Consider the following 27,217-nt stretch of genomic DNA (forward strand, 5'->3'; position numbering starts at 1 on the left):
CAGATTTGCCACTGACTCATTGTATCATTTCACCTTCTTTTTTTTCACCATGAAAGATGGTTTTTGTAGAAACAAATAATGTGTTTTTGAATTATAATAAATTGCTTAAAGATGTTGGGATCATTTGCTCATTTTATATCCTCCTCATCATAAAACAGTATTTTGCCTCAAGTCGCTACCCAATAAATGTCCTGTGAATGTAGTAAAATTGTACAATGTAAAACCAATATATTAATAGTCATAAGAGTAAAGAGAAAAGGAACCTTTGGGTTCTCATAGCAATTACATGTCTAATGGATACTAATCACAATTGTAGAAATCAAGATGTTGAACCAGCAGGTAAAAACAATGGTGGTGTTTGAAAGACCACTGGATATCAAGCTATTATCTAAAATCGAAGTATTAACCTTATCATCATCATCATCACTATTGATGTTACGGGCAATTTTTACCTGTCTGTGACACTGGCTGCAGAAAGTAAATAGTTAATTGAAGTCTACAAACTCCGTAATTCTAAGAGCTGCATTTTTCGTCTCCTCCACATACTTATTGTAACTATAACACCCTATAGTCCTTACTGAAAGCCTCAATTGTGAAAGGATGAGTGTGAAAAATGAAAAAAGAAAGGAGGTGCAAACCTTCAGAAATTCCCCTTATTATGGTTCCAAATTTCTTCTTGACCTTTCTCTTAATCTCTGACTTTATCTTCTTCTTCTCCATATTGCTCACTTGGTCCCAGTGTGCCTTCCACCATCCCTTAAACATATCAAACATGCTCCCACTTGCTATTCCTTTCTTCTGGCGCAATCTCGTCGCAGATGACCACTTGGTTGTCCCTCCTTTTCTTCCGTCCCTGCTAAAATCTCCTTTTATTAGAAAAGCCGATTGCTATCACCTTCTAAGAAACAGCAATCGCTCTTTATCCACTGCCCTTCTTCTTCCCCTTAACCTGCTCTATTTTTCTTCCACATTATTATACTAACTGAGATACGGTGAACTTACTCATTTGTTTATTGTCTTTCTTTCCCCCCAATCATATGTAAGCCCTCTGTCTGGTTTATTCACTCCATATTACCTGTGCTCAGTAATGAATGAACCAAACAGCAATGCCACCCATAAGCTTTTTTTCAGCAATGAGTACATAAGAAGTGCTCATTATGATGGCCATCACGGGTGCTCAATAAATACACTAATTAGAAGAAGTCCTACCCCTACCCCTATCTGATGTTAGGGGCCTGCTGCATCTGCTCTTGCAGCCCCTTGCACATACTGTGTCCCTTCATCCTGTCATATGAAACTGGCATTTGTCCTTTCTGCCCTCCTCTCCCTCTCCGTAGGTGAACTCTTCTCACAGGGATTGTACCCTCTAGCTCTCAAGCCATTGCCCACCCATGCTGGCAGATTCTGGATATCCAGCACATATTCGTTGAAACAGTGGGTAAATGAACACAGAGAGAAATAAAAAAGTGGCCAAAAAAAAAAAAATAAATAACCCGGGAAGACAGAGAGAAAATAAAATTTAAAAAACCCCTATTTTAATTTAGCACTATATAATTATTTATACATTATATATTTACATATATTATTTCTATATTATTTAATAAAATTAAATAAAGCCCTAAAATTAAAATAATGCCCCAATAAATAAAAAATATAATAAAACTAAATAAAGTATAATCAAGTCCTGGAATAGATAAGGCTGACCATTCTTTCGAAGCCATTGGCACTATGATTATACATTTTGTATATCTGAAACCCTTCCGTATTTATTTTCAGCTATGTCCAAGTAATCTCAAGCAATATCAGCAGTGAAGAGAAAGTAGAAATGAGGACTGAAATGGAAGGCAATTTACTATATAGCTACAGCTCTAGTTAGATTCATCAGGGAACTCTGTGCCTGTTGTCCTTAATGAGGAGCATAGTTTCAATATGCTTGTTAGGATATTTAAAAATTATACCCTATATTCTTAATAAAAAAAACAAAAAGTAGGAAAGGACTACTTCTTCTGTGAGCAATTACAGCAGCTTGCAAGGAAGAAAGACTTCCTTCTCACAATTCTGAGGGAGGAGACAGTCTCAAGATAGAAAACGTCTACAAATAAATACAGTAAATTCCACAAGAGGCCAGGAAACTTAACCTAACTGAAGCCAATTATTTTATCTGTAATTATACACGGACCTCCTTTTTTCCCAAGGGAATCATGGCTCTGTTTGAAATTTCCTGTTAGGAATTTTAAAAAATCAGGTTTTACTTCTAACATCTAGAACAAAACAGGACAAGAGCTTATGTATTATCACCAATAATATTTGTTTCTTCCTCAATAATTTATTTATTTCCTGTTGGGTTCAGCTCTGAAATCCCAGATTCTTATGTGGCAAGCTAAGAAGATGGATGATTCAAGCCACGCAAATGAGAAGTAGGCTTTATTCTTAGTCCCAATATCTAAAAGAAAGCAAAGTCATTTAAATCAGTAAAAACTGTTTTCATTTTAAAGAAGCAGGCAGAACTTGAAATCTCTTCATTAGCTCTCTTACTAATAGTCTAATAGTAGTTATGTTAAAAAAAAAATAGGTATCAGGGATCGCCACTGCTATATTGCCAGAGCCTGCAATGATGCCTGGCTCATCCTGTATGGCTGAGGAATATCACATATTATCTAACATAAGCTTTATAACAATCCTGTTCATGAAGATTATGGGACATAATATGTGTTATTCATGTGTATAAACTCTGTGAATGAACATTATTTTCTCTGTCTTAGAGGTGATGGAAAAGGTTTTTTAACTTTCTCAGTTTACAAGCAAGGAAGGCGGAGAAGGAGATTTGAAGACAGGTCTTTCTTTTTCAACTGTCTCCACCCTTGGCCAAGCTGCAAAAATGCTTTAAGTAGGTGATTTTGATTTCTGTTAACTGGCCATGAAAAGTATCGTATTAACTCTGTACTGAAGTAATCTATTTAAAGGCAATTTTTATAATCCTCATGTGTCTTTACTTTTACAGATACAAAGGATAATATTTCCTGGGATAAGCCATACTTTGAATTATCTCATGCTTAATAATTCAACTCGGTTTCCGCAGTGAAGTGGCAGGCTCACTGACTATTAAACTTCTCCTATTCACACGTCCTACACCCCATCCTCCATTCCTTGAGCACGCTATCTTCTCTCCATTCTTTGCTCATTCTTTGAGAAGACAGTGTGCCAGTCCTTTCACGGAACAATTATCCCTGTTTCTGGGCAGATCCGGAGCTGTTTCTGGCTGGAAAACACCCACATAGTGAAGGCACCGTACCTGCTCCTGGGACTGGGCCTGCAAGACCCTACAGAGGTGGCCTTTCCATTGCATTAGAATTCAAGTCCTAGGCACAGTACTTGTTCCTCAGAGAGTTTGCCAGTGAAATGATCATTTCCCTGCTTCGCCCTTACCTTGTAGACGTCCAGCTCTCCACACTGCTGGTCAAAGCGAGTGTAGAGTGCGTTGAGCATGGTGATGACCTGCAGTGGTGAGCACTGGGAGCAGATGGCAGTGAACCCAACGATGTCTGAGAAGAGCATGGTGACATTACTGAACTTCTTGGCTTGCACAACTTGCCCTTGCCATAGCTGCTGAGCAACCTCACAGGGAAATATGGAGCACAAAAGATCTACTGTCTTTTTCTTCTCCTCTTCCAGGGCTTGGTGGGCTTGCTCAAGGGTGGCCTTCAGCTTCCCCAGCCTCTTCTTCAGGCCATCTTGAGCTCGAGCTTGCTCCCCGATCAAGACCACATCCCTCAGTGCATTGTGAATTGGGATGTCCGAGAGGTAGAGCCCTCGTCCTGTAAAATCTTCTAATCTGTCCACACAGGGTGACCCCAAAAACAAGATTGCACTGGATTCAACAATGTATATCATTTGGCCTTTCAGGTCCATAACCTACGAAGGAAAGGAGAACCAACTGTGGTTTATTCAAGTTTCCAGCGCCTTTCTGAGACAAAAGAAGGGGAAGTAGATACAGTGAAAATCCCTTTGTGTTTAAACTCTTTTTTTTTTCAACCTACTGAAAAGGAACAATTTGCTTTCTTATATTTCCAATTTGCTATGAGTTCTAAAATGCATGCAGACGTTTGAAGAGCATATTGGAGTGTACAGAGAAATCAAGATTTGCAATGAACAATGCAAAATGCTTTTGCTTTCTCACTAAGCAGCATGCTGATACTTTTGCTAGTAAATTTTTGTTAGTGGTCTCACTTGGTTAATCTGAAGTTCTATTTTTTTGTATAATATAGTCCTCATGAAAACGGACCCTTCCTTCCTCTCTTGCTTCTTCCCTCCCTCCCTTTTACTTTTTTCTTTGCTCTATTTTTTTGGTTTCCTCCTCTTTCAGCATGTTTCTCTTCTCTTCACTTCTCCCTTTAGTACTTGCTCCATCTGGCAGGTATGCAAGTTCAAAGGCCTCCAAAGGTACGGTTTTCATCCTAATATTTTTTTCTGTCATGAGTAGCTCTCCAGAACTACCTTTTGGAAGTCATCATTTTTCCAAAGACTTCAGATTGAGTTATCTGAATGTTTTAGGAGAGGCCACTTCCCCATTTCAACTGTGCCTTCAGAACCTAAGGAACCCTGCCTTCTGCTACACAATTAAAAGAACAAACCACCCAGTAGAAAGGACTGCACCCAGGGGATGTGAGAGAGATGGGGCTTCAAGTGGTCATACTGGACCACAAGAAGGTTTACTTGCACACGTGTGGACAAAGATGTGCATGTATGTTATTGCAGCAAAAAGCCAAAAGCAACTTAGATACCCTTCCATAGGGAACTAGTTAAATAAAGTAGAGCCTGGGAAGCCGAGGTGGGCGGATCACCTGAGGTCAGGAGTTCAAGACCAGTCTGGCCACTGTGGCAAAACCCTGTCTCTACTAAAAAATACAAAAATTAGCCTGGTGTGGTGGCGCATGCCTATAATCCCAGCTACTCGGGAGGCTCAGGCAGGGAGAATTGCTTGAACCCTGGAGGTGGAGGTTGTAGTGAGCTGAGATCACACCACTGCACTCCAGCCTGGGTGACAGAGCAAGACTCTTGTCTCTAAATAAATAAATAAATAAAATAAAGTAGTGCACAACCATATAATGGGATACCACTAAGACTCCAAGAAAGCTGAATAGACCTATATCTAATGGCATGGGAAGATGCACAAAATATATTGTTTCTTGATAAAAGAAGTTGTAAAATAGTATTTTTGGTTTTAAACAAAAGTGTATATAATTAGTTTTTTATTTTTTGCTACAATAGTATTTTTTGTTTTAAACAAAAATGTATATAATTCGTTTTTCGTTTTTTTGCTACAATAAATATCTTTCAATATTACTCATTTTTAAATGATTCATTATTGATTCATTATTTTATGACAGAAAAACAGTAGATCTGTTTTCATTCTGGGGAACAAACAGTGCTTCTGCTGGAGTTGTATACATGTGTGAAGCCTCTCTCCCAGCTTTGCTTGTATGATCAACTATGAGTTAGCAAACTTTCTTTCCTGAGACTAAATAATTACCAAAGTTCTCTACCATGAGATGACAGAATATGTTTTAACCTCTACATTCGGTAACAATCAAATAAATTATTTGGTTTTTTCCTAGCTAATAAATGTTGATTAAAAATCCATTTAGTTGCCTCCTACAAGAAACAAGTAGACTTGTTTGTTATAAAATAATGTCTCTTGTTATTCAACCTAAGTCATGTATTTGATACTTGAAAATATATTTTATATAAACATTTATCAAATTTCATTATAAAACTCTCCATAAAGATATTAAAAGGCAGACTACATTTAATAAATACTTTTGGAGTAATGAATCGAGTAAGCAAGCAAATGCAGAAAGAATTCTGTTTTAAGTTTATTAGTGTTACAATTCTTTTACAGTTGTTTCAAACATGTTTTACCAAAAATTTGAAGTAATGCGCATATTTTTACTTTTGTTTCTTGCTGTTAAATGTAAAATAACTTTCATATTCAAGATAATATTAATTTTCCTTACCCTTGAAGGTTTCTTCACAAAGTTGTCCCATCTCCTCACTCGTACAACAAACTGCATATTCAACATAGTCATGATCCCACTAAACGTCTGGTTGATTTTTGGAGTCAGAATTTCAAAGTATTCTTCAAAATTAGGCTTTCCTTGAAAGTCTCTCCTATTCATCAGCCTTCTAATGCCATTGCCAAATTGCAGAATTGTCATATCTTTGTCAAACATGAAATGGAATGGAAATGTCTTGCAGAAGAGTGATGTGGGAATCACCAGCGAGGACTGGGGTTTGCTGGGGGACAGGGATGGTTTGGTGCTTTTCACATGAACGTAGTACAACAAATAGGGCTGATTCACAAACTCGCTGCAATCGTTATGGAAGCAGGGAGGCATTAATGACACTTCTACTTCAGTTTCATATAATACGTGAGCAGCTGCCTTAATGACGCCGGGAAGAATCAGGGATGTGGTTCTCTTAGGGAAGAAGTAGTAAACATGCAGAAAATCGTCCTCCTTATCCAGGCACAGAATGGAGGCATCCTCAAGCCTGCCCCTTTTTCCTGCTTCTTGGCAATGGCTGCTCTGTTTCAGAAGGGTACTAAAGCTGTTTAAAAAATCTTTCAGAGTGCCTCCAACCACTCCTAGGATGTTTTCATCTTCCTCGTAACATATTTTAAAAAGCTCTTCACCGAGAGATTCTTTGATGATCTCCACTGGAACTCCTGCAATCACATAATACATGTTCTGCCATATCAAATATGCCACCTTGGTAGAGCTGTGCTGTTATTCCGATTTTCAATTGTGTTACTTACTGATTTAGCTTTTCTTATGTCTGATAATAACATTTCCAACCAAAATGAAACCCCTATATCCAAATTATCTACCTAAGTTAGCTTCTAACATTCTAGTAACTGAAGAAAAATCCCAAATTAAAAAAGAATGACTGGTTGACTATAATACACAACTTATTATCTCCCTGAAATCTAACTATGAAAGAACAATTTGGATTCTAGTATTAAGTACATTTTAGCAAAAGCCCTCCAATTTTCTGTTAACAACAAAAGCAATCCATCCACATGAAGAGGTTCTTCCCTTCTAAGGGTTTCCAGCAGCAAAAGGGTCAGATGCTGGAGTTAATTTAAAATTACTGGTTATGAAACTCAATTTTGTCTAGAAATGATTATAAAGCATTTTTTTTCCAGAGTAAAATAGAATTCTTGTTGTTTAGTGTTAGCTGAATGAATATCTGCTTGGAATATATAATTTACTTTCTATAGCATCTTCACGAGTAGCATAAGGTTAGAAATAATCAAGCCTATGCATGTCTGTGTCTTTTTACAATGTTAGGCTTTTATTGGTATTATTTTTTATTATAAAAACTATGAGTTACATGAAGTTTTTAAGGAGGCAATTTTTTTTTTGAGACAAAGTCTTGCTGTGCTGCCCAGGCTGGAGTGCAGTGGTGCAATCTCGGCTCACTGCAACCTCTGCCACCCAGAGGCAATTCTAATGTCTCAGCCTCCAGAGTAACTGGGACTACAGGTGCACACGACCATGCCCAGCTATCTTTTATATATATATATATATATATATATATATACATTCTTAGTAGAGACGAGTTTTCCTCATGTTGGCCAGGCTGGTCTCGAACTCCTGACTTCAGGTGATCTGCCCTCCTCAGCCTCCTAAAGTGATGGCATTACAGGCGTGAACCACTGCATCTTGCCAAGAGGCAATTTTTGTAGTACCTGTTGTTTACTCGCTTCTCAGAGCTACAGGCACACAGGCTCAGGTCACTCCACAAGTCAGTAAATATTGTAAACTATACATAATAGTATGCTTAATTAATATAGAAAATAGAAATGTTGTAGATTAAATATTTTAGAACAAAGTAACATTTATCATCAAAAGGAAAAAGAGATAGGAGAAAGAATTAACAAACTAGGGTTGATACGATGAAGAAGACAAAAGGAGCCTTGGTTTGGGCTGGGCCATCTGTTGGTCTTATAAGGAAGACTCTTCAAGGTGGCAGACATCAAGTTTTTATCACCAGTGACTGTAAGAAGGTGTCAGTTAGGATGGCCGTCTTGAGTTGTTGAAGGTTTAATTTTTTATAGTTACAGAGTCCTGTGGTGAGAACTGATAGTGGAAAAGTATGTTTGTATTTTTATCTGGTTATATATAGTTTTTATTTTTTAAAATTTATTAAATAAAACATGTTATTTTTATTGGCAAAATGCCCTACGAAATACAAAACAGAGTCTTTTTTAAAGATGGACTTAGTTATGTCAAGGGTGCTTTGTATGATCTCCCCTGTCTATAATCGCCTTTATTCTTTACACTCTGAGTATCACATTTTTTTTTATCTGTAATGTGGGATACAGAATACTGTCCCCTTCACAGCACTGTTGTAATGTGTGGGGCTTATGTTCAGAATAGGGCCTTGCTCCCAGAAGGGCCTCAATACATGTTGGCCATTGTTATTATTAGCATCATCAATATCTTATACTTGTAGAAAAATGCGACCTCTTGGTTCATGTACTAAAACTTTGGAAAGGACAGTAAGACAAAGTCACACTTCAATTTTTTCTCTCTAACTAATTATTAATGTGAGAACACTGTTACCATTTTTCCCATTATTGCTCCTAATTTTTAAAAGTATTCTTTATTATTTTGCTGACTAGAACTTTTCATGCATAAATGAGGAACACTTAGTTAGGTTTAAGATCAAAGCCTGTGAACGTCTGTGAGCCCGCTTCCCATCCAGCCTTATCTACTTCTCAGCAAGTAAACATAAACAGAGAAAATGCCTTAGGTAAGCCAAAAACATGCAGTATGAAGAAAAGTCACTCTTCACATTCACAGAATACATAATATTTAACGCTTCATACTGAGAGTCACCAACAAATAAATATGAATAGTTTTGGAGAAAGTGTTTTACAGGTATATGGTCTACCTTCTAATTACATAAACAATGCTATTATTACCTGCTGCAACTGCTTGTTCTGCAATTATTTTTTCAAAGTCTTCTCTTTCCAAATATTTCCTAGAAATATTTCAATATTTTAAGTTATAAACTCATAAACACATGCTAAAAGTTCAGATTGTAATATACAGAAATAATGATAGAAAATAGTTTACCTTTTCTGTAGAAGCAAATCTTAACTGTCAAGTTTACGGGAAAGGAGCAATGACTTGTACCATCCAGAAGAATGTTGGGAAACCCCAAAATATACATGACATAGAATGTTTTGTTATTCTTCATATGGAATCTTTACCTTTTAAGTGAACTTTACATAGAATAAACACAGACAGTCTCAGACCTAGGACTTTTTTTATTTTAAATTTTTATTTTTTACCTTATCTAGGTGCAAAAGCTGTAAGTATTCAGTAGAAACTGTACTTCAAAGTTTGCATTTTGATTTTGCTTCCATGCTACAGGTATGGAGTACAATGCTCTCGTGTGATGCTGGACAGTGGCAATGTGCCACAGCTCTTATGTGGCCATGAAATCGTGAGGGTAGACAACCAGTACTCTCCAGAGCACTGTGTGGACAGATGATTTTGTCCAAATGTAGGCTACTTTATTTGCTGAGCACGTGTAAGGTAGGCAAGGCTAAGCTATTCAGTAGGTTAAGCATGTTAAGTGCATTTCAACTCAGGGTGTTTTCAAATTATAACAGGTTTATCTGGTCATAACCCCATTGTAAGTCAAGGAGACTCCGTACTAAAGAGAACCTTCCCTGGCTAGCACCCTCAAATGTGAAGTGGCCAAGAAGAGGATGGTAATTCTGATAACCAAGAAAAACCTACGTACAGATAGATTTCACTTTTAAGTAATATTATGTATCTTCCTAAAGCAAATACATAGAAACTTTTCCTTCTTAGTCTAAGGCTCTATTTATCTCTCAGATATCATTATATTAAACTTTTATCCTTGATTTTGTATAAAAATTAGTAATGAAAGAAACCTATTCTTCATTCAATTACTGCACTTGTTTTTACAGAATAGAAATTGAGAATATAATAGCATACTTTTTCACTGATAAGAGGTTTTTGCAGTTTTAACTGCACAACTTGTGGATTCACAACTTGCCTAATTGTTAGTGATGATTTCTGATAGTGATGAGTGATATGACAAAATTTGCCACGTGAGCGAAGCTTAGTTAGTCCAAATAGCACATAGTGCAATTCAAACTACGATTCCTACTCTCATCTCCAAAAAATACAAGTGGGTGTAAGAATTGCACATGCACCAGCAAACACATGTGTACTTCAAACAAATCACACACACACACACACACCACACACACACACACACACCAGCATGAGTTCATACACATAATGATGTAATCAAAAGATCCCAGAAAAAGAAACTAGGCAAGAACTCTGTGGGCAACCAATCCTGAGAGATATCATAGCTGTACTAAAACTCATTCACTGAAAACAAAGATGAAGGGGGCGGCTCTAGTCCTTCATTCAAGGGCAGTTTATTGGTTGATTTACTGGATTTTTGTTTCTCAATTCATTTAAGAGAATAAGCAGCACAAAAAGGGGTTAAGGTGTGTCCAGCAGCTGGCAAACTGACAGCAGTAAAATTGGCCGCAACTTGCCAACAAGAAAGTGAAGTAACAAGCATAAACCAGAGGATACCCCAAAACTAAAAAACGCACAGAGGAGCCATTTAACATATCAGCAGGTAGGCTTATGAGCAAAATCTTGCTTCAAAAACTGAATAGTTCTCATGAAGACAATTTAAAAGTATAATCAGATTTCCTTTTTTTTTTGGGAAATCAGGGAAGTGGCAAAAAAATTTCAAAATTTCCAAAAAGTAATTATTGTTTGCTTAAGTTTTGAGATCATATTGAGAGATATACTGCTGGAAACACATCATAACTTAGTATTACAAGAAGCTGCAGGAACAATTCAGAACACAAAGCCCTGAGAATAAATTTTGAGTAAACTGGCTGCCAAGGACTTAAGCAGACAGACACAGTAGCACAGGGGGAGACTTGAGGCTGTCTTATCAGCTTGACTGGGAATTAAGGTCAGAGGCGTTCTGGAATGCTTTTCATATTACTCGTGTAAGTAAACAAAGCTTCTGTCAGACACATAGATTCACGCTCTCTCCTTCCGGGCCTGTCCATGACCCCTTCTTGGCTTGGTCCTGCTGCCTGTAGTCTGGGACCAGTTAGTGAGCAAGGAAACTGAAGCACATATAATCCACAGCATGATCACTCAGGAGTAGGAGACAGATGAATTAATTGAAAAAACATTCCTGACAACAGTACTGGTGTGTAAAACTTCAAAGTTAAGTTCTACAAATTTGAACACCAGCATTTACTCTCTTATTTATAAATAAATAATCCTTAAAATATCAGGGAATTGAAAATGGGGCCTATTACTTTTTTTTTTTTGAGACAGAGTTTTACTCTGTCTCCCAGGTTGGAGTGCAGTGGCGTGATCTCAGCTCACTACAACCTCTGCCTCCTGGGTTCAGGTGATTCTCCTGACTCAGTCTCCTGAGTAGCTGGGATTACAGGCGCCTGCCACCATATCTGGCTAATTTTTGTGCTTTTAGTAGAGATGGAGTTTCACCATATTGGCCAGGCTGCTCTCGAGCTCATGACCACAGGTGATCCACCCACCTTGGCCTCCCAAAGTACTGGGATTATAGGCGTGAGCCACTATGCCCAGCCTCTATTACATTTTTTGTCAGCAGTAAATGTGCCAAATTGTATAATTCAGTAAATAAATTAGATTTTTAAAATGTAACTTTAGAGGTCAGGCACGGTGGGATATGCCTGTAATCCTAGCAGTTTGGGAGGCCAAAGCTGGTGAAAGCTTGAGTTCATGAGTTTAAGATCAGCTTGAGCAACATGGAAAAATCCTGTCTCTACAAAAAAAAAAAAAAAAAAAAAAAATTAGCTGGGCATGGCGGCATGTGCCTGTAGTCCCAGCTATTCGAGAGGTTGACGTGGAAAAATGGCTTCAGCCATTTTTCAGGAAGGCGGAGGTTGCAGTGAGTCAAGATTGCACTACTGCACTCCAGCCTGGGTGACAGAGCAAGACTCCATCTCAAAAAAAACAAAACAACAACAACAACAAAAAAAGTAACTTTAGGCCCATGCCTGTAATCTCAGCTTTTTGGGAGGCCAAAGCAGATGGATGGCTTGAGCCCCTGAGTTCCAGGCAGCAGTGTGCTGGAACTATGATCACACCACTGCATTCCAACCTGGATGACAGAGCGAGATCCTGTTTCTTAAAAGAAAAAAAAAGTAACCCTTTAAAGGAAAATGTCAGAATACAGTAAAAAAGGTATAAACAAAACTGATGTTCACTCATGTAACCAAACTAGTTTTGAGAATACTGAAACACTTCCCTAAGGATGAATAAACACCTGCTATCCACAGAACCCCGAGTCCCCCTCCTCTTAAGCCCTTGATCCTTCTACCTCCTCCTGATGCAGATACTAAAGGGTTAACATGTTGTTGAGGTGTGTGTTGGGGCAGGGATACCTGCTGGGACCCTGCTCAAAACTTTGGCAGCATCCTTCAGGTAAGAAGTCTATTCTGATAGTTTGGGATCCATGACTTATCTGTTGTTAAATATTTTAGAAGTTACCCATTAGTATCGAAGAATAGGCCTTGTGGGAGCTTGTTGAAGCAGCAGTCTGTTACCACATGCTTAAAATAATGGGCTCTGAAAAACCCAGGCTTGAACTCCAGCTCCGTCTTTTCCTTAAACAGCTAAACAATTCTAAACATTTCATATAAACCTGAGTTTCATCACTTATAAAATGTGAAAAACAGATGCACTCACTTTCAGATTAGTATCAGCTAAAGAGCTCTGTCCAGTTTCTGACATTTGACACATTCAGTGAGTGCTGGCCATTAGTAGCAGTCACTGGAACAAGAGGTTCACAACAACTAAAGTGATTTGACTTACCTGCTTTCTTTAATTTTGTGCTTTGCCAATGTTCTCTGAAGTGCAAGGTTCAGCCGTTCAAACTGAAAGTTCAAAAGAAATGTTTTAAACATTCCCTTAAATAATAATTTGTTTGAAAATATATATTTAAAAATGCATCCTCAAGATTTTAGAGAAGGAAAAGCATTATAAAACTGCTTGAACGACAAATGTTGTGAATTTTCACCTTGAAAACTGGAACCGATTTTTCTATGTGTTTTCAAACTGGGGAAAAAACAATGAGCTGAGGCTAATCTGAGATTGGATATGTGTTGCTGTCCACAGTTTAGCCTTTGGTGGTGGTCTCACTGACAGCCGCAGAATAGCTGAGTTGAGTGTGTATCCAAACAGAAGACTTCAGTTTGGCAGTGTTAGGTCTTCTGTAATAAGGATTCCATGGGCATCACTTCCTGTAGGTCAGAAAAGCCCTCTGGATGGGCGGCCAACACATCCGTCTCAGCATGGACAAAGCCAAACAAATTTCTGTTCCTTTCACAAACTCCACACTCAGCTGCCCCAGTGACTCTCTGCCCTTAACTATACATTCATATCATCTTCTTGTTTAGCAAACTCTGGAGTTATCTCCGTCTCCTCCTTTTATTTAATCTCTTAAATCTAATCTGTTGCCAAAGATAGTTGATCATTTATTTGAAATAAGCCTTGAGTTTACCATAGCTTATACTGATTTCCTTTCTTTGAATCAATAATTCTCATCAAACCCTTATGGTTTTATTTTCCTTTATTGATTTCTGAGAATTTCATAAGTTTTCCTATTTTGCAAGACATTTGCATGTAAGCTTTTATATTTAATAAATACTACCTATTAGTAAATTTATTTATTTATTATTAAATAAATAAATAGTATTTTAGTAGCTATTAATGTCTCTTAGCAGCTGATTGTCTCTAATAAGTGGAAAGTAGAGCATTGATAAGCTGCGTTTTCCATTTTTTTACACTCCATGTAAAAATCACATGTATCTATGTGTGTGTATCTCTCTCTCTATATATATATATATGTCTCTATATATAACCATATATTATATATATAGAACCATTGATTCTTTCTACAGTTTGCCCAGAGGAAAGTGAAATTTTTTTCTGTTCCAAGTTGAGAAATTCCTTTTTCCTTAAGGCCTATTTATATCTCCTGTAGAGTTTCCACTAGTCAAGTGAGGTACTGGAGTAAACCAAAATAGAGAAAGGTTCTGTTTTAATGAAATGAGTCAGGAAAAGGGCTTTTCATTTTAAATATGCATATACAAAGTTTAGAAAGAAAATTTAAAAATGTGTTGAAAGAAAATACAATTGCTAAAAAGAAATGAAAGAGGAAGAGAATTATATTTACAATGTGGAACAACTTTTCAGACTGTACAGATATATAGAGAAGGGATAACATATGCCACAGAATGAAAGAAAAGCTGGTGGAAGACGCACCCACGGGCAGATTGGGAGCAGGTCCTGGTGGGCTGTGTAAAGGCAAAGGGCAGTTGAGAAATACGTTGGAGAAAGAAACTATGGGCATATTTCCTAGACATCTTTCTCATCAAGGAAAAAGGAAGGTAACATTAAATTAGTCACGCTGTACATGAAGTAAATCAGTCAGGGTGCTTGAAGTGTTTAAACTTCTCAAGAACCATCTACTTGGTGCACTAGAAAACGACTCCAGTAACACAGTATTAATGTGGATACAGATCCATGAAAGCATGGGTGGCTGTGATTTCCTTCTTCCTGCAAAATATATTCATATGAAAAAAGAAATCTTCAATAAAATAAGGTTGCTGCCTTTGTGCTTGAGCTCTCAGTCTTCTTTCATTTCCTCCCCAACTTTGTAAATTTTCCACAATCTGTCTCTTCCATTACAGTAGAAGCTCCAAAGGGGCAGAGAATGTCTGTTTTGTTTACCCCTCTATGTCCAGAACCTACAATAGTACCTACTCCTAGGAGATGTTCAATACATATTTACTGAATGAATGAATGAATGAATGATGTTCACCTGCGAGCCACTCAAAGTCTTGAAGGCTTAATCTATAAAACTTATCTGTGAAGTAAAAAAGCCAAATACAGAGGTGTTACTCTCTTACCTTATTTACAAACAAATTTAGGTTGTTTCCAACATAAACTATTTCAACTATATTTGTTTATATATATTAATTTAGGTTGTTTCCAACATAAACTATTTCTATTATATTTGTTTATATATATTAATTGCTTCTGGACCAGGAACTTTTTTTTTTTTTTTGGATATAGAGTTTTGCTCTGTTATCCAGGCTGGAGTGCAGTGGTGATGACAGTTCACTGTAGCCAAGAACTCCTGAGCTCAAGTGATCCTCTTGCCTCAGCCTCCCAAGTAGCTGGGACTACAGGTATGAACCACCATGCTTGCCCTAACCAGGAACTTTTTATGGACCACGAAGAAAGAAAACTCAACCAATTCTGCCACTGAAGAATGTTTTCTCCTTCCTCTTCAATGCCACTGGAGATATTCTACTCTTCTTTACATCCCTGATTAAGCCATTGGGTATACTCTTTTACTCTTTTAGTCAGCATCCTTATTTGTCTTTCATTTCCTTCCTACTGCCATCAGAAATGTCTTTTTTTCTGGTCCTTTCCTTCTAACATATACACTATAATTGTAAGAGGGGAGGAGAAATAGTCCCCTTCCAATTGCTAGGGTTGGTGGAGCAAATGTATTTTTGGCTTTCCATTTTGAATCAAAACTTATTTTCCTAAAGGAAAAAAGGAACAAAGTCTGAGCAAAGCATTGGTAGCATGCTTGAATGATAATATGAGTGAATGGGCTTTTATGGGAATCTACGTTCATCGTATACCATCGCTCCTCTAGAACATTTTTGTAAATTCAAAACAAAGCCCCTAAGGAACAGAACTCACATGTTTTCCAGGCAGAATATTTCTTGGTAAAGGCTGCCGGTGCATCGAGTTTTCTACATTGGTGCTGCATTTCCTGTGATATATCCTGACCCTGAGATGATGTGAGTCCACAATAAAATCATAAATAAGGCTCATCCATAAGTGAGGTCTGTCACACACGGCCAACCTGAGGAACTCATAACACAAAGCCAACCATTTCAGGACTCCTCCATACCCCAACCATTCTACATATTAATTTTTGGTTTCAGATTTTAGAACTAAATCCAGTATTTCCTTCTAAATTAATTTCTTATACCTCAATATATTTGAATTTTGTGTAGCAGTGTTTTGTAGATCTTTTACTTGTCTATCATTAAAATGCCCTACTATTTGGGAAAGCCTTCATTTTGGAGAAACAGGTCCTCTTATTTGTATAATCACTAGATCCTGAAGTGTTGTAGATTGTGGACTTTCTGATTCACGGAGGGGACACTTGTCCCTCAAAGCAAATAGTTTGTATTGCTTTCAAGTTTGTTTCTCTTGACTAAATAACTATCTTTTGGCTTCCTAAACAATAGACTAAATTGTTAAAACATCTACTTTTGCCACAAATATACCATATATGAATACTTCAGGAATAACTGCTATTTGATGCAACATTGCTGTCAACAATGTGAATTTTAATTAATGAAATTTCATTGCTGTGATTTATGGATAAGTCACTATTTTCATTGGCTTTTTAGCTTTTTTACAGTGTTTACTGTTTTTCTAGACCAAGGATATTTTAATTCACAAGATAAATTGTAGTACTGTTTCTTTTTTTCTTCTTGCAACCTAATACTCTAGAACACACCTATAGATCTCATGATTCTCTTCAAATCCTGATACTGTTACTAAGTACTTGATTTGGGGTCTTATCATTTATGTAAGCATATCCAATTCAATTGACCCAATTCAGTAAGTGATTTTTGATTTGCTATGACTGTGGACCCATTAAAAACTTCCTCAAGACATTGATTACAATGTCTTCAAGATCCTTACAATAATTCTGTAAGCCTGAAGGAGCTTACAGAATTACTGGGAAACAACATCCATGAAAAAAGATCAAACAATATTATATTATATTTATTATATTATATTACATTGTATTATATTATGTTATATTAGGAAGAGCAATTGATTATGAATAAAATGCAGAGAGTTTTCCATTTCTCCAGTTACCTTTTGCTTTAAGCAAGAGATCTAAATTTATGTGCCTCCATTTCTTAAAATATAAATGAAAAGTTTGCATTACATGATCAAGAAGACTTTTTAAAGCTCTAGTATTTCATTACTCAGGAATGACCTCTCACTTGTTACATTTGCTAAGGAAAATACATTTTTATACTTGCCTGTTCACTAATAAAAATATAATCAGGAAGTTAATTCTGATTATCTAAAACAAAAATTGTGATGTCAAATGCGATCTTAAGTATCTTACTTTGGATTATTAATACAACTGAAACTAAATAGTAGACTAAGCATTAAATCTATAAACAACAAATAATCAGGAAAAAACCACATAACAGGTATTTTCAAAGATAACTAGATGTTTGAAGTCATCTAGACTGATTACTACACAACTCAAATGTATTCAACACTGGAACATTTACTAGATAAGGATAATGTCTCAGTTGGAGAGGAGTTTTTGTCACTAATGCCAAACATACCTCTTCCATCTCCTATAGTCTTGCCCTCTTTGTTACATGACACTGTAGTAAAATCTTAAAGATTATTCTTATAAACTAATGAACAAACAACAAACTACTAAATTTTATACACACACACACACACACACACACACACACACACATACAGAACTTGGATTTGGTATTGCATCCTAGTCTTTCAGTACATTTTCCTAGGAAAAAGAGAAGGGAAGTTTACAGAAGCCAGTATGGCTCTTCAGGATCAGGAGAAAGCACACCACCCTGAAACGCCTCCCTGAGCAGGAAAAAGAGTTATGGAACATGCACATCCCTAGAAAATGTTTGAGAAGCTCTCAAAATCTCTAGCTGAGCCAACTGCTGAAAGTCTTTTTCTGTCAAAGCTAGTCTGCAAAGAACGAAAGAGGTGACTCCATATTCAAGTGTGCAGGCACCAATGCAAAGCTACAAGGAACAGAAAAAAATCAGGGAAATATGACACAACCAAATAAATAAATAAATCTACAGTAACTGACCCTAAAGAAATGAAGAACAATGAGTTAACTGACAAAAAATACAAAATAATGAAATTCAGTGAGTTATAAGAAAACACAGATAGACAATGAAATAAAATCAGAAAAGTATACATGAACAAAATGCAAATATCAACAAGGAGATAACCACAAATATAGAACCAAGCCAAAATTCCGGGATGAAACAATAATAGAATAACTGAACTGAAAAATTCAATGGAAAGCCTCAACAGCAGACTTAATCAAGTTGAAGAATCAGCAAATTTAAAGAGAGGTCATTTGAAGCTATTCAGTCAGAAGACTGAAATGGAAAATGAATGAAAAATGGTGAAGGAAGCCTGTGGAACTTTTGGGGGCACCATCAAGTGAACCAGAATGTTTTTTAAAAAAGAGTCCGATATGTGTATGACTTCCATTGTAGAAATTCAAAATCTATTAAACAAAATAATGAAGCCAACATAGTAATGACAGGATTTAGGAAAAGCATAGAAGCTATCTACCTGCCTCATCATCACCATCTTCATCATCACCATCTGTTCATTTCTGTTCATTTCACTCTGTCCTTGGAAATGAGAGCATTGATTGTTTCCCAGACTGTGCCACAAACCAACTCCCTAAGGAGGGCTAGTTATCTCTAGCCAATGCTGGCTGTCTAGAAACTAGAGTGGGGTAAGAATAATTAAGTATTTCCATTTCAAAGGTTATCAGCCAAAGTACTATTGTGTTAATATTATATCTGAAATAAACTCCCTCAACTTTCTGCTAAGTCTAATTTATCCATTCTTCAAACTTCAATTTTTAAGTTTCTTTTTTCGCAGTTATTCCAGCCTGGATTGATTACAATAGTAATTAATTGCTCTACCCTTTGAAAGTTGTATAATTTTGGTCAAATTACTGAATTTCCCTAGCATTTCCTGGGAGTGAAACAAGATTATCTGTGAAATTTCTTTCAGTTCTGAAAATCAGCCAGTCTTGTTTCTTTGGTGTTTTGCACTCAGTAGAGTGTTGATATTGAGCCAATTAAAAATTATCAATGTGTTATGTTAGCTAGTGTCTGATTAAGTCAATGTTCAGCCAAATTCATAGGTTAAACAAATCTATATAAAACTGTGAAGACTGACAGAGGGAGGGAGACATCATGAAGATCTTCAACTGCTCTTCTATTTATCCTGCAGAGGGAGAGAAGCGTTCTACACATCCCCTCTATTCCTAAGACATTTGACCTGTTTTGGTCTATGTTCTGTTCCCAGAAGTTTCCTTAAAGGTGGATTGACAGAAGGTGCTCCGGATCTCAACATGACACTATGCTATGGAGCTTGAAGGGCTATTTGAAGAAGTATCAGAGCTAATAATACACAGGTATAGGCAAACTCTGAAAACTGGCAGGGATCAAATGATGCTCTTTAAAATTAAGAGACAAAACTCCAGCAGAAAATAAGTTATTCTTTGAAGAACTTAATTTTAAAATAATAGCTAACAACTACTGATAGCTTCTGGTATGGCAAGAGCTATGGATGGTTTTACTTAAAACTCATTAAAACTCTAGAAGGTGGTTGTCATTATTATTTCCACTTCATGGATAAGGAAGCTGAGATAAAGAGGCATTTGCCAGTTGCCCCAAATCATAAAGTTTGTCAGGATACAGTGTTATTTTGAAAAGAATTCAAGATCATAAACATTTTCAGATTAAGCACAATTGCTTTAAAATAATATTTTTATGTGTTTCAAGGAAACAGTCTACATTTATTGTAGCCTTGAAAGTGAGAAAGCAACTGTTTAAATTTTCCTTAGAAAAACATTATTCTACAGTTTCACAGTAATACAATTTCAAAATCTAAAGGGCAAGCACTCACCTCTGGGAAAATCAGTTTGCAAATACTTTCTGCCAAAGTGTGAAGATAGACTCGGCTCCGACTGGTTTTTCTTTGAGGAAGACTTTCTTGTATGTTCTTCTCAGGAATGTCTTGACAGATGGGCACGGTTGCTTTGCAGATCTCTGAGCTTCCTGCTGCCTCCTCTGCAGGCTCTTTAGGAACTTGACCTGGTGCCAGTAAGGAGAAAGGACACTCCCCTGTGATCTTGAGATCCTTGAGCTTCGTGCAGAACATGGTGTTGGTGTCTCTTACCCTGCTGCGATCTCCTCTTGATGAGCTGTAGTTCTTATATGAGACTGACAAACAGAAGTCACTATCAATTCAAGGACACTGGTAACTGGGATGTCTATGGGCAGCAAAAAGTCAGAACAGAAAGAGGAATGACTTTATGCACAGATGAAAACAGGAAAAGACAGGTGAGAAAAAGCAACAGTCATGTCATTTTCAAGCGAAAAAAAAATTCTGCTGGAAATTGCAATTATAAAATGAGCAAGACATTTGGCAAAGATCTTTTGTGTGAATTTCACTACATTAGTAAAATACTTGCTCTTAATATTTCAACTTGTAAAATAAAATACACTTTTTCCCAAATGTCCTTAGCATCAACTACTGATTTCCATTTTTTTTGTACCCAACCTGTCCAGTTTGATTTCAGAAGAATGGGACACCATGGTTTTATGACAAAAGCCACATCTAAATCTATGTTTTATTAATGCTTGTACTAATACATTCTCATTACGCTTTCCTTTCTGAAAAGTCAGAACAGTAAAAACCAATGGCTTCCAAAAATACCTAAGGGAAAATAATATGTATAATGGTCCCCAAGTATGTGTTTTCAAGCATTGATTTAGATTAAAAAAGAAAAAAGTTCAATGAAAAAAAGTTCCATGAAGATGATTATGGCAAAAGAAAATTTTTATCACTCTAAACAATAAATTTAAGAATATTATCATCATAATGGAAAAAAAAATCAGAATTCCTGATCCCTACGAGCATACCATGGGATTTGCAGGTGTCCCTGGATCCAAATCTAGGCAGCACTGCAGTGAGTCAAAAACTACCCACTTCCCACTGAAATCATATGAACTGCCATTCCAGCACATTGTCCTCTGTACTGTTTTTGTTGATGCTGTAGTTGTAAATTCTCTCACAATTCACAACCCATTTATCATTAGTTATTTGTTACTGGAACTGTCAAGTTGTGAATTTAGCTCATCAACAATACTAATTGTCTTGATTAACTGGGTCCACCAGCTGTTTCCTTGGGGAAGAAAAACAAAAAGTGGAAAAGAACCTGCATTTAGTAAACCACATGTGTACTAAGTACTATGTGCCTGACAGAGTGCCGGGAACTCTATACTTAAAATTAATGCTGACAGCAACCACGTAACAGAGGTATTACTATCCCCAGTGGGTGAGAGGCTCAAAAGTTTAGGTCATTTTCTCTCATTTGAAATGCTAGAGAATGACAGAGCTAGGGTTCAATGAAGATCCATCTGACTATGGAGCCAATGTGTTTTCCGTAACTCCAAACGCATAATTATTAAGTTAGAACAGTTTCTACATAATCAGGCTTAGTTTATCAACTAAGATTAGATATTTATCTTGAAAATATGGTTTATACGTTTGTATTAAAATTCAGTCAAGAACATAATTCTCCTGCTCATTGGCTGGCGGTATATGAATCATCCAGGATACAGCACCCTATATTTGAATCTTTAGAGTTGGAGTTCAATTAGTATTTTTCTTTTCTACGCTCTTCAATGCCCTTAATATCTTCCCAGTGTGTATAGGCAACAGCCTGTAAATTGTCATGGATAAGTCATCTAACAAGTTTAGAACAGTAAACAACTCATTTTCTGAACTGAGACAACAAAGAAGCTAAATTCGGTATCTGATCCCTGAGGGATGTCATGGGATATTAGGTATAGAAGAAGATTATGGAAGCTGGCAGGCCAGAAGAAGCTGCCAGGGTTCTGTTACCTAAAGTTATAACCAAAATCTATGCTCATGTAAAATTTATGAATCTTCAAGAAAAGACAAAAAAAAAATCCTATGCATTTATGAGTAGAAAATTTATTCTGCCAGAACAGAATGGGAACAGTCTATCTCAATAGACTACTGAAGTGGTCCAAAGATAAAATGGAGATAAGGGGAATGGTTACTTAGATTCTACAAGACCTAAAAACCTAAGGATTTTTCTTAGATTTTTTTTTAACCCATATTTGTTTTGGGACTTAATGTAATAAATATTTGTTTCTTAGTCTTTGCTACATCTCAACATAATTCTGTTATTGTTTAATAACTTTTCTTCTGTTTTAAGCTTTAAATCCATGATCATCTTTAAGCTTTAAAAGTGCTTTAACCTTTTCTGTAAAGGGCCTGAGAATAGATACTGCCAGGCTTGCATGTTCCATGGTCTTTAATGCAGCTATTCACCCCTACCATTGCAGCGTGAAGCCGCCAGAGATGCTATACAAAGGAATGGGCAGTGATGTGTTCCAATACAATCTCATATATAAAAACAGGCTGTGAACACAGCTGGTAGTTTGCTGACCCCTGATTGTAAAATTAGCTGAGTAAATTAACTAAAGCATTTTAGTTAAAGTGTAATTTTGACTATAGAAGCAAAGTTACTTCCTCATCTTCTCCAGTCACTCCTCTCCAAAAATAACAGCCTATGTAGATCCACTTTTGGTGGAGGGGAAGGAGGTTTGGTGGGTTTTTTTTTTTTCATTATTATTTGTAGAGACAAGGTCTCACTATGTTGCCCAGGCCGGTCTCTTAACTCCTGGGCTCAAGCAATCCTCCTGCTTCGGCTTTGCAAAGTGCTGGAATTACAGGCATGAGCCATCGTGCCTGGCTGGGATCGTTTCTGTACAACTTGAAAGTAATCAAGGAGAATGTATTAGATAAAATTAAATAACTATTTATACAAATAATAGTGCCATTATTTTATATTCATTTTCAGGAAAAAGAGCTATATTAACTGAATGCACTATTTCAGTTATATCAAAATCTAACTACAATAACTAGCAGAAGAGGATACTCAAAAACAAAAGGAAGACAATAAGAAATGGAAGATTAGAGATTAGATCTGAGGATGGCATAGAACTATTATTAAAATACGTTATTCTGGCATATATTAGAATTTTAGTATTAGACTTAGATGTTTGCCATAACATAATTTATAATAGACCTTTCCATTAAACATAATCTCTCTCATTCACACTGGATTTCAATGTTGGTACCCAAGTCCAATATTTTAATTCTTATCTTCCTACTTAATCCAGCTGCAGCAGGATACAATTGACTAGTCAACTTTCCTTGAAATAATTTCTTTTCCTGTACTGCACGGTACTATAATTTCCAGGAAATGTGCCGAACAGTGTTTTTTAATTAAAGCAAAAACAGCTAACAGGAAACAAGTTGTGCTTACTTTAAGATAGTTAAGTGTTTAGTCTCATTAAATTACATACGTATAAACAAACTAATTAGCATTCTTCATCTGCTCAACTGATGAATTACACTGAAGCAGATGCACGCAGTGTTGATACCTTGGAAGCCTGTTTGTCTTGCTTTTGCCTGCCAGGAATACAGAATATGTCTCTACTAAACTAGTGAAGATTTTTATGGGTAACGTTAGCGGTAACTTCAGAAACGGTTTGGTCAGTTGATGAATTCAGTACATAGCTGGTTGTAGAAAGGGTAGTAACGTGGTAAGGGAAAAACAAATAAATTAAAATAACAAATTTGGCAACAGGCCTTGGCAAGCAGTGGAATACGATGTTCTCAGAAACTGGAAGAGGTACTTGTCATCCCAGAAGGTGGCGATTAAACAGCCTCCAAATAAACTGAATGCTCTCTCTCTTTAACCGGTGAGTGATTAACTTTGCTGTGGTGAGAATAATGACCCAGCTACTGGCCTAGTATTAATAACAGAGACAGATTATTGTTCAAGTAAGGCAACCCTCAAACCCTCAATCATTTAAATTCTAGAATTTAATTAAGCATTAACATCTTTTTTTTTTTTCTTGAGACACAATCTCACTCTGTCTCCCAGGCTGGAGTGCAGTGGCATAATCCTCTGCCTCCTGGGTTCAAGAGATTCTCCTGCCTCAGCCTCCCAAGTAGCTGGGATTACAGGCACTGCCACCATGCCTGGTAATTTTTGTATTTTAGTAGAGATAGGGTTTCACCATGTTGGCCAGGCTGGTCTCAAACTCCTGACCTCAGATCATCTGCCCGCCTGGGCCTCCAAAAGTGCTGGGATTACAGGCGTGAGCCACCGCACTTGTCCTAGAATTTAAATAAGCAGGAATATCTGGTTTACTATATGTCAAAAGGTCATGTAGACTCAAGGAAAGCATCCCTTACCATACTCTCTGATATACTGTTCTCCAAAAGCAGGTCTTAAGGAACAGATGAAAAGTTAGAAAAAGACACTTTAAAAGAAGGCATACATGTGGCCAACAATCATATGAAAAGAAGCCAACATCACTGCTCATTAGAGAAATCCAAATCAAAACTGCAATGAGATACCATCTAACATTAGTTAGAATGACTATTATTAAAAAGTCAAAATATAACAGATGCAGGCAAGGTTGTGGAAAAAAAGGAATGTTTATATGCTCTTGGTGGGAGTATAAATTACTTCAGCTACTGTGGAAGACAATGTGGCAAGTCCTCAAAGACCTAAAGACAGAAATACCATTTGACCCAGCAATCTTATTACTGGGTATATACACAAAGGAATATAAATCATTCTCTTATAAAGACCCATACACATGTATGTTTGTTGGAACACTATTCACAATAGTAGAATGTGGAATCAACCTAATTTCCCATCAGTGATAAACTGGATAAAGAAAATGTCATTCATATACATCATGGAATACTATGCAGTCATAAAAAAGATAAGATCATGTCCTTTGCAGGGACCTGGATGGAGCTGGAGGGCAGTATCCTGAGCAAACTCACCCAGGAACAGAAAACCAAACACCACATGTTCTCACTGATAAGTGGGAGCTAAATGATGAGAACACATGGACACATAGAGGGGAATAACACTCACCGACACCTTTTGGAGCATGGAGGGTGGAGGGACAGAGAGGTTCAAGAAAAGTAACTAATGGGTAGGAGGCTTAAAACCTGGGTGATGAAATATTCTGTGCAACTAATTCCCGTAACACAAGTTCACTTATGTAACAAACCTGCACTTGTACCCCAAACTAAAAATAAAAGTTAAAATAAATAAATAATAAAATAAATAAATATCCAAAAAAAGAAGGAAGAAGCAAGCCTAAAAATTATGTATCCATCATAAAAGCAATTCACTCTCTCAAATGTCTACCATCAGACCTGGCACCTGGACATGCCAATATCTGTGATTAAAGAGATGTGAGCTTTTTAAGATTAAACCTAAAAGTTCAGATTTTTAAGAGTAGCCAAAAGGAGGAGAAAACTTAAAAGCAAATTGTCTTAGTAAGGATGAAGCCTGTACACTTCAGTACAAATTGTAACAACTATTTTCATAAATTAAAAAAGGCTTCATTTTCTGGCAGACTGAAAAGTTAGAAAGTTTTCCTTTCCCCCAAATTGAAAAATATTAAATAAAATCCCATAAATCAGTCTTTTAGAATGTGTTTCTTTTCACTTTGTAGTAGGAAATGCTTATGAACTTTCTCTTGTGAAGTATCAGGAAAGCAGAGAAAGCAGTAGAAAAACTGGTGATCATGCCCAATTCTCTCCACCACAAAGTTAAAAAGAGTTAAAAGTCTCAGACTCCGTCATCTCATCATTCCTCTCTAGCACTACCTTCTTTCTTTATTGTTACTCTTTCAGAAAGGTTGGCTTTATGGGTTGTGTTCATTTCCTTACATCATATTTATTCTTAAGTTTAGAACTATCTGGTCTTTGCTTTAGTATCTTTCTGATATCTCCTTGATAAATTTGATGATGCCTAAAAGTTAAAGCTCAAGACTCTTTTGGCTTTTAACATAAATTCTCCATCTATCTGCATTTTCTTTTTAATAATCTCAATTCCAACGGATTCCTTGGTATCGCTGGATTGTCTGTGACGTCATTCATGCGTTCATTTATTTGCTCATTTTTCCTCCTCTTCAACAAATATTTATGGATGCCCTGCTCTGTGCCAGACATTCTTCTAGACACAAGGGCACAAGAGTGTTGTGCAAAGGACACCCCTTGCTCTCAAGGAACTTACAATCCAGAAGGGAAACTACTTCTGATGCATCAGTTCCAAGCGTAGCCTGTGCTGCAAACAGGGAAGGGATATAGTGCTCTGGGAATGGAAATCAGTGCTCTGAGCCTGGTCCCCTCAGAAACAGCTGAGCTGGGCCAGGCTAAGTGAGTTTCAGAAAAGCAGCATGCTTGGAAGCCAATGTTCTAGCAATAGAAATAATTCCAGTATAGTAAAGGCATGAACGAGGTAAGAGAGAGCAAGGTAATGGTGGTGAGAGACAAAATAGGCAGAGATCAGGATTCTGCAGTGTTCTACAAACCACATTAAATAAGGTAATACTCTATGCTAAGGGCAATCAACTAAATGACTAAGAAGCAAGAGAGCAAATGCATTAGATTGCATTTTTAAAAGATTATTTGAAATGTAGAATGAAAAATGGGTCAGAGTGGGACAGATGGTAGATATGGGTCGGGCAAAAACAGTGACCCTGGGGGAAAAAATGAACCAATGCAGAAGTCATTCTGAGAGAATCCGCAGGCCTGGGCTGCTGACTGGGTGTGGGGGCCGAAGCAGAGGAAAGACATATTCCTCTGACTTGACTTCTCAATACCACAGCCAAGAAAAAACTCTAGGGACCATAGGGCACAATCAAAATAGTCCATAATACATTGCCCATGACTTTGGTTATTCAATCAGAACCAAGCCTACAGCTTGGATTGCAAATATTATACAACATCTTGTGGGAGTTGGGTTACTGCAACTCTCCTCTTAAAATCTCTTTTTGGGAAGCAATTTCTCCTTCTTGTTCAAAAGCCCAGAAGTTGTTCATTCGAATTTCTGTTACCGAGCAGGCCACTGACCTTCCTAATGAACTGCATCTCTATGTAAGTGTGAGCTGTCTCAAGGTATTTTTAAGGAGGAGAATGCTTACCTTAAATTTTTGTAACTCAAGAGCCCATACTGATAATTCTCCCAAAACAAAGAGGTCAACTCTAAAGACAACAGCAACCTCACTTTCAATAATCACATTGGAGTCCTCCTGGCCCCCGATTTGACGGACGGCAACTGCCTTGATAAAACTATA

General features: G+C 36.9%; 1 protein-coding gene across 11 annotated transcripts in view; it reads right to left on the minus strand.

Annotated features, from left to right (window-relative positions):
- Positions 1-27,217, minus strand: part of GUCY1A1 (guanylate cyclase 1 soluble subunit alpha 1) — a 70,149-nt gene that overhangs the window by 20,305 nt on the left and 22,627 nt on the right. For 4 of the 11 annotated variants that reach the window (XM_032248599.1, XM_032248602.1, XM_032248597.1 and 1 more), the window contains 5 exons: positions 19,908-20,274; positions 12,951-13,012; positions 8,990-9,048; positions 6,015-6,724; positions 3,427-3,912 (listed from right to left, as the gene is read on the minus strand). In XM_032248599.1, coding sequence (XP_032104490.1) covers positions 3,427-3,912; positions 6,015-6,724; positions 8,990-9,048; positions 12,951-13,012; positions 19,908-20,162 — 1,572 coding nt within the window. In that variant the 5' untranslated portion in view covers positions 20,163-20,274. Of the gene's footprint in view, positions 1-3,426; positions 3,913-6,014; positions 6,725-8,989; positions 9,049-12,950; positions 13,013-19,907; positions 20,788-22,691; positions 22,710-27,217 lie in introns of those variants that run through there. The other 7 variants (XM_032248600.1, XM_032248604.1, XM_032248603.1 and 4 more) reach the window with 7 other exon arrangements.

This window comes from Sapajus apella, unplaced genomic scaffold (genome assembly GCF_009761245.1).
Source record: "Sapajus apella isolate SASKATOON/1434 unplaced genomic scaffold, GSC_monkey_1.0 scaffold67, whole genome shotgun sequence".
Classification (NCBI taxonomy): domain Eukaryota; kingdom Metazoa; phylum Chordata; class Mammalia; order Primates; family Cebidae; genus Sapajus; species Sapajus apella.